At 43.0% G+C, this 11865-nt stretch overlaps 2 protein-coding genes across 3 annotated transcripts; both read right to left on the bottom strand.

Annotated features, from left to right (window-relative positions):
- Positions 1–3063, bottom strand: srd5a1 (steroid-5-alpha-reductase, alpha polypeptide 1 (3-oxo-5 alpha-steroid delta 4-dehydrogenase alpha 1)). Its single transcript, XM_088278777.1, has 5 exons — positions 2647–3063; positions 2032–2198; positions 1620–1721; positions 1202–1352; positions 1–1121 (listed from the first exon to the last, which is right to left on the bottom strand). The coding sequence occupies exons 1-5, from the start codon at positions 2958–2960 to the stop codon at positions 1055–1057; spliced, it is 801 nt and encodes a 266-aa protein (XP_088134903.1). The 5' UTR covers positions 2961–3063; the 3' UTR covers positions 1–1054.
- Positions 3064–3709: 646 nt separating this feature from the next.
- LOC148321483 (importin subunit alpha-7) lies at positions 3710–11591 on the bottom strand. 2 transcript variants are annotated; one of them, XM_088318779.1, is made up of 14 exons: positions 11421–11591; positions 10347–10486; positions 10182–10274; positions 10002–10101; positions 9835–9929; positions 9629–9760; positions 9470–9558; positions 9286–9385; positions 8441–8604; positions 8291–8369; positions 7954–8079; positions 7754–7881; positions 7467–7651; positions 3710–7344 (listed from the first exon to the last, which is right to left on the bottom strand). In XM_088318779.1, exons 1-14 carry the CDS (start codon positions 11434–11436, stop codon positions 7157–7159), a joined length of 1635 nt encoding a protein of 544 aa, XP_088174905.1. In that variant the 5' UTR covers positions 11437–11591; the 3' UTR covers positions 3710–7156. The 2 variants fall into 2 exon arrangements, with proteins under 2 accessions (XP_088174905.1, XP_088174906.1); XM_088318780.1 differs by having other exon boundaries at positions 10347–10483; positions 11421–11586.
- Between the last annotated feature and the right edge of the window lie 274 nt (positions 11592–11865).

Genomic DNA, 11865 nt, shown 5'->3' with positions numbered 1-11865 from the left:
TACAAATGAAAATGCATATTTATTTCAAATACATTGCATTAAAAAAAAAAAATACATCGCTTTTTTTCCCATTCAGGTGCAGGGAGGTTAAAATGTTAAAAAATGCGTGTGCGTGCGTGTTCGGCGACTGAAAGTATTTGCCCTCTGTAGACCTGAGTGAATTTTTACAGGGGTGAAAAATGCGGATGGCACTTGCTGCAGGCACACTGTGGAAGTTCAAGCTTCCCTTTGCACTCCCTCAGTCAGGCCGCCGCTTAAAAGGTCACTTGTACGTTTTCAAGGAAATGAAAAACGCAAAAACTTGGTCTCCACTTTCCTCTTGTAACCCGATGCTATTTCTTGTCACTCATGGGCACGCTTGACTTTGCAACGGCCTCTCATGAAACATCCACGATTGCCCGTGTCAACCTTGACGCCGAAATCGCAGAAATATTCAAACGGCTTTCCATAAACTGGTGAGTTTAAAAAAAACTATTAAAAAAAAAAAAAAAAAAAAGCTTTTCTGTAAACACAAGGCTTCTATTTCTTTCACCGCACTGTATAAATGTCACAGAACTTTTAAGAAGGAAAAGCAGCATTAAGAGGCGGTTTTGAGGTAAAAAGAGATTTCAAAAGTCGTACCGAAGGTGGCGGTAATGGACATGAAGTGCTCGGTAATTGGGGGGGGTGAGTTTTCACACAAAAAAGAAAAACAAAAGGAATTAGGGTTTTTCTTTTTTTTTTTTAAATCCTGAATTTGCAGAAAATTGGAATTAATTACATATTGGCTCATGTGAATTTTTTAAATAAAAAAAAATCATGTATAAACTTATAGAAATAAAAATCACGATATGGTGGCTCATTGTTCGTAAATCCCAATTTGGTGTTTTGTGCCTTTAAGTGTCGTGCCACATTGTGAGGTCAGAAGACGAGGCAGAGAAGGTCCCCAACTAAACTCCAGTAAAAGTCCTTGTCCCAAGACAGCAGTCGGAATATATGCCGAAAGTGACTTTTAAAGCATTTTAAATCTGTTAGTGTTTTTTGTTCACTGATGTTTACTGTATTTGAGAATATTCTACACCAAAAAAGGGATCAATGCCGTCCTTGTTTTGGGGTAGTCCTCAAATTTAGCAAGGTACCATCTGGAAAGAGCAAACATAGGAGATATTCTATTAATAATGCCTGAAAGCAAGTGACCGACCGAGTGTGTTTGTGTTCTTACTTGTGGTGGGCAAAAGCTCTGCTGCTGAGGACCACTGTGGTGAAGATGGCGAAGGCCGCGCTCTGAACAGACTGGCCTGCCAAAGCGAAGCCCGCCCACTCGGTTATCTCCCCAAAATAGTTGGCTGCAGATACATACTCGAACATGCCACCTGTGTGGGGGCCGCACAACACACGAATGAGCACACGGGCTTAATTTGTCAAACCCTAGAAAAGTGCTGATTTCAGCCAGAGAAGAAGTAAGGTGTTTAAAGTGTGATATAATTCTCTTGAGAAAAGAATGTCACAGACGTTATTAAGACACTTGAAGTTTTTTTTTCTTAAATTGCAGGGGGGAAATGCCAAAAATGTCTGCTTTAATAATATTTCAAAGTATCATATGCATGCATGCCAGTCGTCGCGTCCCAAAAGCATTTTACCTCTGGGGATCTTATATCCGCTCTCTCCAGGCCCCCTCAGATTCCTCAGGATGTGGTCAGAGTGCAAATTTATCAGCCAGCCAAGCAGCCACAGCACAGATCCTACAACGACCGAGAGCTGCTTGAGCAAAGAAAAAAAACTGGACTGACGCGACACCTTGAAGCAGCCAGGCACAGAAGCTACAATATTTCGTTTTATATGTCAGCGGAATACATGTGTCCACACGTTACGCACTTATTGGTGACAATATATAACTGTATGTATAACCAACTACAACCAAAATAACATAAATGAATACCTCTCTGACTGTGCTAATCATAATTTATCATTAGAATACTTTTATGTCCAGCTCTTGAATTTGAAAACCACATTTCAATTCTCAACTCAATCATAAATGCAACACATAGATACCTGCGATAAAGCATGGACTCGTCACCCAGTCTGCAGGATAATCTGCATAGTGGCTCAGATATCGGATCTGCATGAAGCCATTGTACAAGCAGAAAACAACAGCCAGGAAAAAGGGGCGGAATGGTGTTGGTTTACCTCCTCTGATTAAAAATGGATAAATTAGAGACCTGGAACAGAAAACAATGGTCAAAAATAAACAACGTGACACTCGTATATTATGGCGCGGTACTGTAGTATGTGCAGTGATGGAACGTCATTCTTGTAGTTGGATTTTTTTTCCACCTCACTGTGCTCGCACATTTCTTTTCCTGATGACCCAAGTGAAGCTCCTCCACTCACTTTAACATAAACCCTTGGCCGGAAGATGCCACTAGATGGCATCAAAACAATATTTCTATGCTTTTGGCTTGAGCAAAGAGCAAATAGGTGAGTTTCTCCGTGAGTACAGAAGTCCCTTCCAAAGTGAATTCCCAAACGTAAATAAGCGGGGCTTCACTGTCCTTTTCCCACCTCTGGGTATGTTTTGAGGGGTCAAAGAAATTATCAGGACAATTGAGGTGCGCAAGATGCGTTCAGGTGTCCAAACATATGTGGGAATTCCGAGCGTTTACCTACCTCTGGGTATAGTGGCACAAATACATGGCCATGAGCAACTGATTGGGGAGCACGGAGCTCTTTGCAGAGGATGCCCATACTAACAAACACACGGGCAGAAGGAACGCGGGCAGCTCCTGCACAAACCAGGCCAGCTTGGCATTTACCGGAAATCCATATATGCTCGAAGCGTACCGCCCGTACGCCGCGTTCACGAACAGTAGGCAAACAAACGTGCACGCTGCCATTAAAATCATGAAGTAAGCCATGCAGTCCAAAACGTAATGCTCTTCCTCCGGAGAGGAAAATAACGCCGAAAGAAGGTTATCCATCATGGTGGTATGCTGGAGGAAAATAGAAAAATAAATAAGTAATAAAGAAAAAAGCCGTGTTTATGTTGTACGAGGAGCGAAACCTAAAATACAATGCATTCACTGAGACACTGGGCGGGGCAGCTGCTGTGGAGTCAACCAATCGCATCGATGAACAGTTATGGTTTACAATTTGTCAGCCAATCAAATCGCGCGGTGTTACGTGGACTCATTCAACGTTATGAAGAGACTGTGACTTGCGTAACTTGCAGCAAATCATAAAAATCACTGTGGCATACACTACAATGGACACACGTTGCTTTATTGCTGACAAATTAGAGACTAAATCAAATTAATATGCCATTGTGATTTGCAGATGACACAAACGCTTAAGTAAAACACCCTTCAGTGCGCATGCGCGAGACTGCTACTGTCATTGAAAAGCCGTAAGTGGCCGTTGGGATCAAAACACAATAGAGATATGAATATGATACATTTCAACAGTGTGTATTTGGTAAATATTTGTAATGCGAGCGTTCGTTCTTCGCGTGGTCGTAATTGCAATTCGTGGCGCCTTAAGAAAGGTCTAGTTCAGCGTCGGCCCGCTTTCGTATGTAACAACACTGCCATCTGGTGGCACACTCAAGTCAAAGCAGTCGGCACAAACAACCAAACGGGAAAAAAGGCCCACTGTGGATATTTTGTATTTATGCCACTAAATATTAACGCTATTGGTGTAATGATAAAAAAATACATCAAAACAAAGCAGTAAGTATTTTTTCAAGCATCTTTATTTTTTTAAGCAGTATATTCACTGAATATTTTCAGATCATACCATATTTCCGTTATAATTTCCCACATTTTTTGTTTGTTTCATGTTCATGTTTGTGTGTCATGTTGAGTTGAAAGTGTTTCACGTCGCTCATTCATACCGTCGGTTAAGTCGAGTCCAGTCACAGTTTACAAAGATGGGCTGTTTACGGAGCAAACGGAAAAGGGGGGGGAACAGGAATAGAGAAAATAAATACACTTAAAAAGAAATGAGAAGGACCAGAGCAGACAAGATGAGGACTGGTCAGTGATGTCGCATAAATGAAAAGTTGTAGACAAACATTGTAAACATTTGAAGCATTGTACAAAATAACAAGCTGTTAGACTTTTGATACAGATGGCAACAGTTTCCAGGACGGAAGACATAAAACGTCAGATGCAGGATTCCCTGTGATTCCATCTGGAAAACGATTTCCTGATTACTAGGCAGCTTTTTCTTTTACTTTAAATGCTAAACACGATTATCCAAAAATATATCTTTGAACATCCCTCTCAGGAAAATGTTGAAAAAGGCTTCCCGCCGCCTGTTTCGTGCCTATTTTTTCCTATCACATACTCCAAATGAGGATTTTTGTCCACTTCTCAGAAGTGAGTAGAATTGCATGTGAATCCCGGTCAATGTATCAAAACATACATAAAATTAATACCTTTTCACGCAGGGGTGGGGAGCCATTTCGACTTGTATTCAGACCCCGTGGAACAAATTTTTTTTTATTATATATTACGAGCATGTTTTGGGGCCCTTTCAAGGTTCCCCGCCCCTGTTTGAATGGAAATCACCATCAGAGCTCAATGTCAGATTTTTCTCAGCGTAGAAAAAAAATATCAAGTATGAGAGGAAGAAATGGTTGCCTTGAGAGTGTCTGATTTTTGGACATTTATTGCAGTCTCGCGGGTTGGGGTTCGCTTGATCAATCGACTCCCTTGACAGTGAACGGGAGTGGATCAATAACAAGAGAGGGACTTCAAATGGTAACATCACAGCCTTTGATTTTGGGAAAAGGAACTTTGGTAAACGTAAAGGTCAGTACCTCAAATTCTCCACTTGCACGGACACTATAGCGAGCCGCATGGAAATGATTTTCCGCAGCTTGACTAAATGCATAGTGAAACCCATTAGGTGACTAATAAGGGGGGAGGAGGAGAGTAGCTGGAGAGAGCAGTTAAATGCATCAAGACAACAAACGGACACTTCTTAATCAGGCGCCCACAGAAAGGAAAGCCACCTTTTTTTTGTTTTGATTTTTTTTTTTTTTTTTTTAACAATGGCAAAATAACAAAAAAGTAAGGAAAATAATAGAGCAGCAATGTTTGTTTTTTTTGCACAGTAAGTGTGCACATTCAAGTAAATAAAAGATATAATATATATATAAAGAAAAAAATTATCTAGAGGTCAAAGATTGTTGGTCGGATTGGCACTTTTGTGAATCGGAGTGCAGTTTTGCGGAAAATATCTTCCTGCTTGTTTTTTTTTTTTTTTTTGTCTTTTTCGAAGACTAAATCCTGCCACACACATCTGTCATGTAGAGGACAGAGTAAGATGTTGATGCTCAATTATTGATGTGCTTTCATCTCCTACAATCGGGGCAGGAAACCCATTGTCTCGCGCGAATGTACAGGGCCAAAGTTTCCCACTCCTGTTGTACAGGATTTATTTATTTATTTTTAAAGAGCACACATGCTCTGTGGCGAGCATCTCAAGAAGAGTCTACGATGAGTGGTGCTATTGTAAACGGAAAGACAATCACTAGCGTTGGAGAGTCGTCCCTTGCCTGTCCACAGAGCGCAAAAGCTCCGGGAAGCGGGTGGGGGGGGGACGAAGTCAGAGTCAAACAAGCTCTTTTTCACACAGTGCCGCTCAGTCAAAACATCACACGATCCCGACGCTACTTCTGCGCCGTACGCGCCGGAGCATTTCAGCTTTTTAGCATTTACGCCGCTCGTTACATCAATCATCCAAAACGTCACAGTGGCTACAAGCAATGGCTAAATGAAAAGTTTCCATATGTCTTTTTTGTAGCTTGCAAGATTATGGAAAAACATTTTAAAGAATTAGGTAAGATTATTGCTTTGGCGCCCTCTGGTGGCATTTCTGTCCGTACAAACAATGTGCTTTTTGTCAGGACTTTCATGGCCATTTTGAAAAGAAAAATACTGTTCGTTAAATGTAATCATAAATGACAAAATTTAATACAATAGAAAAAAAACTTTCTGATTGACTTGCTGCACTTTTGTTTGAATATCTAGATACTTCCATAAAAAGGGAAAGTTGTGTCATTTTCCATGAACCAAGTTGATATTTTGACAAGCAGACAAAATTCCCAGACAATGGAAACTTTTTTTTTTTTTTAGCTTGCAAGTAGCCAGTCATCTGTGTGATGTGCAGTGTCTGCAGGTGGTGTATGCAAGTGTGTGTATGCGTGCAAACAAATACATCAATAAAAAAACCAAAACAAAACAAAAAAAACCCGAATGGCGTTCTGTCTGAGACACATCCCGTGCTCAGGTGCTACGTAACAGCAGGGCTGCACTAGAATCATGCAAATCTGTCGATTGATGACACGGGCATCGGCGCCATTAAAGAGCTACTGTATGCATCCACTAACACGATATAATACGTGACCGCACCACGACATGGTCATGACTGCTTGCTGCGATGCGACTGAGGCTTGGGATGTGCAGACAGCCACAAAACCACGCGATCGCATGCAGCTGGGAAGGAGAACTCCAAATTCTCATCTTACTTTAAATATACAGATTTGCTTCTACAGCATCCACCACGCCCTGATTTTTCCATGTCAGATCACTTCACAATTCAAATATAATCCTATTAATAACACAGCACGCGTCGGCCATTTTGAACGCCAAGTATAGCACCCGTAGAACCCCGGAATTTTTTTCTTTCTTTCCTTTTTTTTTTTTTTAAATTTCACCCAAAGCCTTTAGATAAATTCTCCTTCCTTAACTTTCCCCAAAAATATGCCGGTTAAAACAAGCAAGCAAAAAAAAAAAAAAAAAATGTTAGTTCGAGATCCGAATCTGAAACGTGGATTGAATAAATTCCTCTGACAAGTGTGTTCCATGAAAGAATATTTGTTGTGCGGTGGGTGATGTAAAATGGAAAATATTCTTTGTTTCATCGCACTGTCAGGATGTCAGGCTGACATCAACGAAGTAGGTTGGGGATTCTTGGGCTCTTTCCTCCAAAGTAGGAATGAAAAATAAAATGTCTCCAAATCATCAATTCTACCATGGAGAACCTTCCAAAGCAAGTGGCAGAAAGTTGTAATCGCGCGCTTTAAGTCGGGTACGGCGACAGAACAGAAGTATGAGATCAACAACCCCCCTCCCCTTCCCCCCAAACAACTGGACTAGTGTGAATCTTAGCCTTATAGTTGGAAGCCCTCCATCGGCGCTTCCTGTTGGGGGAAGAGGAACTGCTGGTTGTCCTGGTCCACCTGAGGGGCCAAGCTGCCGTCTTCGTCCTCCACTCCAAAGTAGTGCTCGATCAAGTCGAAGGCCTTCTGGTAAATCTCCTGGTTTTCGTGACTTTGGAGGAACTCGATCTTGTCCAGACCTAAACAACGGAAAATAAATTAACAAGTTGGTACAACCCTCATGCAGAATTGCATGACAGACTTTTTTTTTTTTTCCAGGTGATTGACAGTATTATCAATTTCCCACTGTGGTCATGTGTACCGTAAGCTTCTTCGATGAGACTGCAGTACGGATTGATGCCCGTGCCATGGTTCTCCTGCTTGGCCTCCTGTTCGCCCAGCCGCAGGATGTTCTCGAGGCCATTGAGGGCCACTTGGACGATCTTGAAGTCCATCACCGTGAGCAGGTCGCACAGCGGCTTGATGCAGCCCAAGTTCACCAGATATCTAAAGTGTAGACACCCAACCGTGGGTTAACGAGGATGCGGGGGTGCAAAGACACGTTACCAAAGACAAGGAAAGGTATCCAAATTCAAAATGAGTCTGGACCTGATCTGTTCTGGCGTTCCTCCAGAGGTGGCGTTGGAGATGGCCCAGGCGGCCTCTTTCCTGGTCCTGAACTCAGCTTTTTGGAGAATTTCGATCAGCACCGGAAAGATGTTAGCGTCGATAACTGTCTGCAGAGGAGAAACAACAAACGCTCAGACGAGGCCCACCGAGTGACAATGAGCTTGGCGGTTATGTCCCACCTGTATCTGCGCTCTGTTGCCGGCCGTGATGTTGGAGATGGTCCAGCACGCTTCTTTGCGAATGGACTCTTTGGCACTGCTCAGTAGGTGCAGTAGACACGGTAGTGCGGAGCAGTTCAACACCACCTGCGCACAGCAGCAACAGAAAACGTCACGAAAACAGACAAGCATTTTGCAGCGTTTCCCAAAGCAATCACTTTTTTTTTTTTTCCTCCTCTGGGCTTTGCTTTCCCAAGTAGACGCAAGCAGCAAGAAGCAAATAAATGATCTTCAAGATAATTGATCTCCATGAGAAGCGGCCAAACTTTTGAAGTACTATTTCCCTGTTTCCTCTCACCTGCGTCTGAATGTCATCTCCTGTCACAATGTTCCCGACAGCTCTCAAGGCAGGAGAGGCCACCTTGTAGTCGGTGTGCCTGCAAACGGGAGGGATTAAAACAAGAGGCTGGGAATAGCACAAGTGGGGCAGGCAGCGACACAGGCTTACATGAGCAGTTCTATGAGGCGCCGGCAGACTCCGGAGTCGATGACGGCCTGGATTTTGTCGTTGGGGCCATCGGAGAGGTAGGACAGAGCCCAGCAGGCGTCTGCCAGCAGGTCTGGGTCACTGCTAAATAGAAGTCTGGAGAGGACCGGGAGACAAGGCGACACCTAGAAACACACAGGCAGAATCGTTCTGAGCTCAGGAACAACACAAAATGGGCACGGCTGCACAACCTAGTGTGATACAAGATCTGTATTTTTTATTTTTTTTTTAAATCCAAAGATATTCCAATCCACTAAAATCGGATTTAACTATTACCATATTTTTAACCTATCCTGTTATTTGTGGAAAAGCCCAGATATTGCCCATTTTTGTTTTAATGCCGATATAAAAAGTGCAAACTTTGTTCAAGAGCCTCACATAGTTGGCAGCCCCCAGCTTGGCGGCAAGCAACTATGTTAGAATTAGAATTAGAATTAGAAATCCCTTTATTGTCATTGTACTCAAGTGTGCAACGAGATTAGAGGGCTCCCCTCTCCAGTGCAATACAACAATAATACAGACAAATATATAAATTAGATAAATAAATAAGAGAGTGCAATGGAATTTAGTACTGACGTGAGCGCGGCATTTTTAAACCCACAAATGACACGAGAATGCTATTTTTAACATGACATGCAGCTAAATAAGGCAACCACGGACCAAAACATGTGACCCACCCAACAAACTATTAAAAGTCATACACATTTAATGAATATTTCTCAAAAAGCATTGTTATCGTTGAGCACATTTCCTACATACTGCTCTTCGCGAGTGTCACAAGTGATTTTTTTTTTTTGACTCCTAACTTTTTCAAAGGAGGGCGGAGGGTTCTTTCCTCTGCAGAGATTAGACAGGGCCCACACAGCATTCCTGATCATGGTCAGTCTCGTGGATTTAGTCAGGAGCCTGCAACAGCAATGAGAAATATTCAAGTGAAATTGTTTCGAGTATACTTGGTGAGTTTCGACAAAGACAAAGTGGACATTTTACATTAGCAGCGGTGGAAGGATGTTGCAATTCAGCACGTAGTCCCTGCACAAGGCACTGTCTCCTGCAATATTCCCCAAAGCCCACACGGCCTGAAGGACAAAAAAAATCAATTAAATGTGTGCGTGTGTTACTCGACCACACAACACACACTCGTGTTACCTGCTCCTGCACATCCTCAAAGTCTGAATTAAGAAGCTCGATAAAGATGGGCACGGCGCCAGCTTCAATCACAGTCTTGGTCTGCATGGATGTGCCCGATGCGATGTTGGTCAGAGCCCAAGCGGCTTCGAACTGCAACGACACCCCAAGCGCGATTAAAAGCATTCATCCGTGGAGCTTTTGTCTTCAGAGTTGCGCACACTGACCTGTAGTGTGCAGTTGCTGCTTATCTTGAGGAACTCCACAAACCTCTCCACGACCCCGCTTGTGTTAATAACCTCATCAATCGGCGGGTTAGGTTCTGAAATCAACGCAAGGAAAATGTGTTGAAATGTTCTGCGAGTTCCTTTAATTGGGAGATGTTGCACACTACCTTTAGAGAGAAGTTTCCTGAACTTTTGTGTGGTGGTGAGTTGAAGCTCGGGCTCTTCTGAGAACAGCGTCTCAACCATATCGCGAGTGATGACTCCTTCCTGCAATAACACGCACATATTGACAGTTTGAGCAAAGTATGAGGACCCTTTGGGATTTCAAATTCCAAATTCCTTCTCACCGTGACTGGTAAGCCGAGTTGCGAGTCCACGAGAGGGCTCTCCAGCATGGCTTCCTCTTCAGTGAGGACGTCCACGTTCCTCCGTTTGCAAAGCTTGGAAGAAAAAGGAGACGCTCACCACTTGAAAACAAACAGATGCGTTTTACATACGGAGGTTTGGGATACCTGCTGTTCTCGTTTTTGTTTCCTGAGCTGGATGCCCTCCTCCTCCCTCCTGCGCCGCATCTCCTCAGGGTTCAGCGCTTTGTTCTTGTAGCGGTTCATCCGGTAGTTGTTATCCTTCGCTGGACTGGCTGACGGCTCTGCTAGACCGCAGACCAAAGTTAGAACAAATTCACTTTTTGGGTATAACAAGGACAAAGTTCATTCATCTGAAATACTGCAACAGGACATCATGATGAAAGTGCTTGTGAACAGGCGTGGATATAAAAAGCCTTCAACAAACTAGTTGGCTGCAAGTGCACAGGAGTCTAAAAATACACACGCATACACACACGCGGAACAAAAGTCAACAGAGTAAATCGCACAGTTTGCATATAAGGCTGCCTGCGCAAGACAAAAGTGATCATTCTGAGCTTGCTGCCAGCAGTCAAAACGGTGCCAACACTAAAGCGGTGCACATTTAGCCCATATTATGGTTTAAGGAGATTCAAACTAAAATAGTATGACAAAGGAGACGAAAAGTATTTCGACAACTGCAAGGTTGCCTGAATGCAACGACATGTCCTTACTTTTGAGGGATTGTTATCGACAGTTGCGCAAGAGATGTCATGATTATCGGTGACAGATGAACACGTCGGTTCCAGCCGCGCGGCTCCGCAAGCCTCACGTCAAAACAACGATCGAGCAAAAGCAGTCATTAACTGCGCAAAGTAGAACATTCCAAATGTCCTGAACGTTCTCAAGTCTATGAGGACAGTCTTCAAACAACACCAAATTGTATCGTTTTTTTTTTGTTGCATTATTCGACGCGTTTTACAGAGTCGAAGGGCGGCTAGCATCACAACGGCTAAGCTAATGTACGCGTGGGCTGCTGCGTACAGTCAAACTAATGAAAGACGAACACATTTATGACAAATGCTAAACTTTTAGGAAAATCCTAAAAATGTTTGAAGTCGTCCAAAGAGTCTTGGTTGCGCTACAACGTGCGGAACGACATTTGCACAATCAGGACCAGCGACGACTAAGCACAAAGCTCAGCGTACATCTGCACGAACTCGACGTTGCGGAACCACTTACCCATTGTGTTCTCCATTTGGTTTACGTGTATGACGCAGTGTATCAGAACTGATAACAACTTTAAGCCCCTTTTCTTTTGGCTTATGTTGAAGAATTTGCTCCCGGTAAGTTCAGCAATATGTCTGCCGGAGACGGAACCATTAATATGATGACCACTTCCTGCCACCAGAGGCCCATGTTATTCAACAATTCCCTCCCACGCCTCCAAAATCAACAAGAAAATAGTTATATTCACATACATAAAACTTTCAATATCTGTGACGAGTTTTGAGCGTGATGCGCTGAAAAAAAAAAAGAGCTAAATTTCAAATCGCAGCAGTTCTTTCATTTCTTACACAATCACGCGTGATTTTCACGCGCAATTCTCATTCAAAGGCCACAGCGACACCTGCTGGACAGTTGACAGTAGTACTGAAATATTCCTATGGTAATATTAATATTATAT

This window comes from Idiotropiscis lumnitzeri, chromosome 16, assembly GCF_059441095.1.
Source record: "Idiotropiscis lumnitzeri isolate Australia: NSW breed Sydney's pygmy pipehorse chromosome 16, RoL_Ilum_1.0, whole genome shotgun sequence".
Classification (NCBI taxonomy): Eukaryota; Metazoa; Chordata; class Actinopteri; order Syngnathiformes; family Syngnathidae; genus Idiotropiscis; species Idiotropiscis lumnitzeri.
This window is presented reverse-complemented; position numbering and strand designations above follow the sequence as displayed.

Bases quoted from the DNA above. Each gene is read 5' to 3' on its own strand.
- srd5a1 (XM_088278777.1), bottom strand. From the start codon at position 2,960: ATGATGGATAACCTTCTTTCGGCGTTATTTTCCTCTCCGGAGGAAGAG. The intron at 1,353-1,619 runs GTAAAATGCTTT...GCCCCCACACAG, and splicing joins CGGATATAAGATCCCCAGAG to GTGGCATGTTCGAGTATGTA. The intron at 1,122-1,201 runs GTAAGAACACAA...TGCTCTTTCCAG, and splicing joins AGAGCTTTTGCCCACCACAA to ATGGTACCTTGCTAAATTTG.
- LOC148321483 (XM_088318779.1), bottom strand. The intron at 9,761-9,834 runs GTCAGTGTGCGC...GTGTCGTTGCAG, and splicing joins GCAGCAACTGCACACTACAG to TTCGAAGCCGCTTGGGCTCT. The intron at 7,882-7,953 runs GTGGGACATAAC...TCTCCTCTGCAG, and splicing joins GCAACAGAGCGCAGATACAG to ACAGTTATCGACGCTAACAT.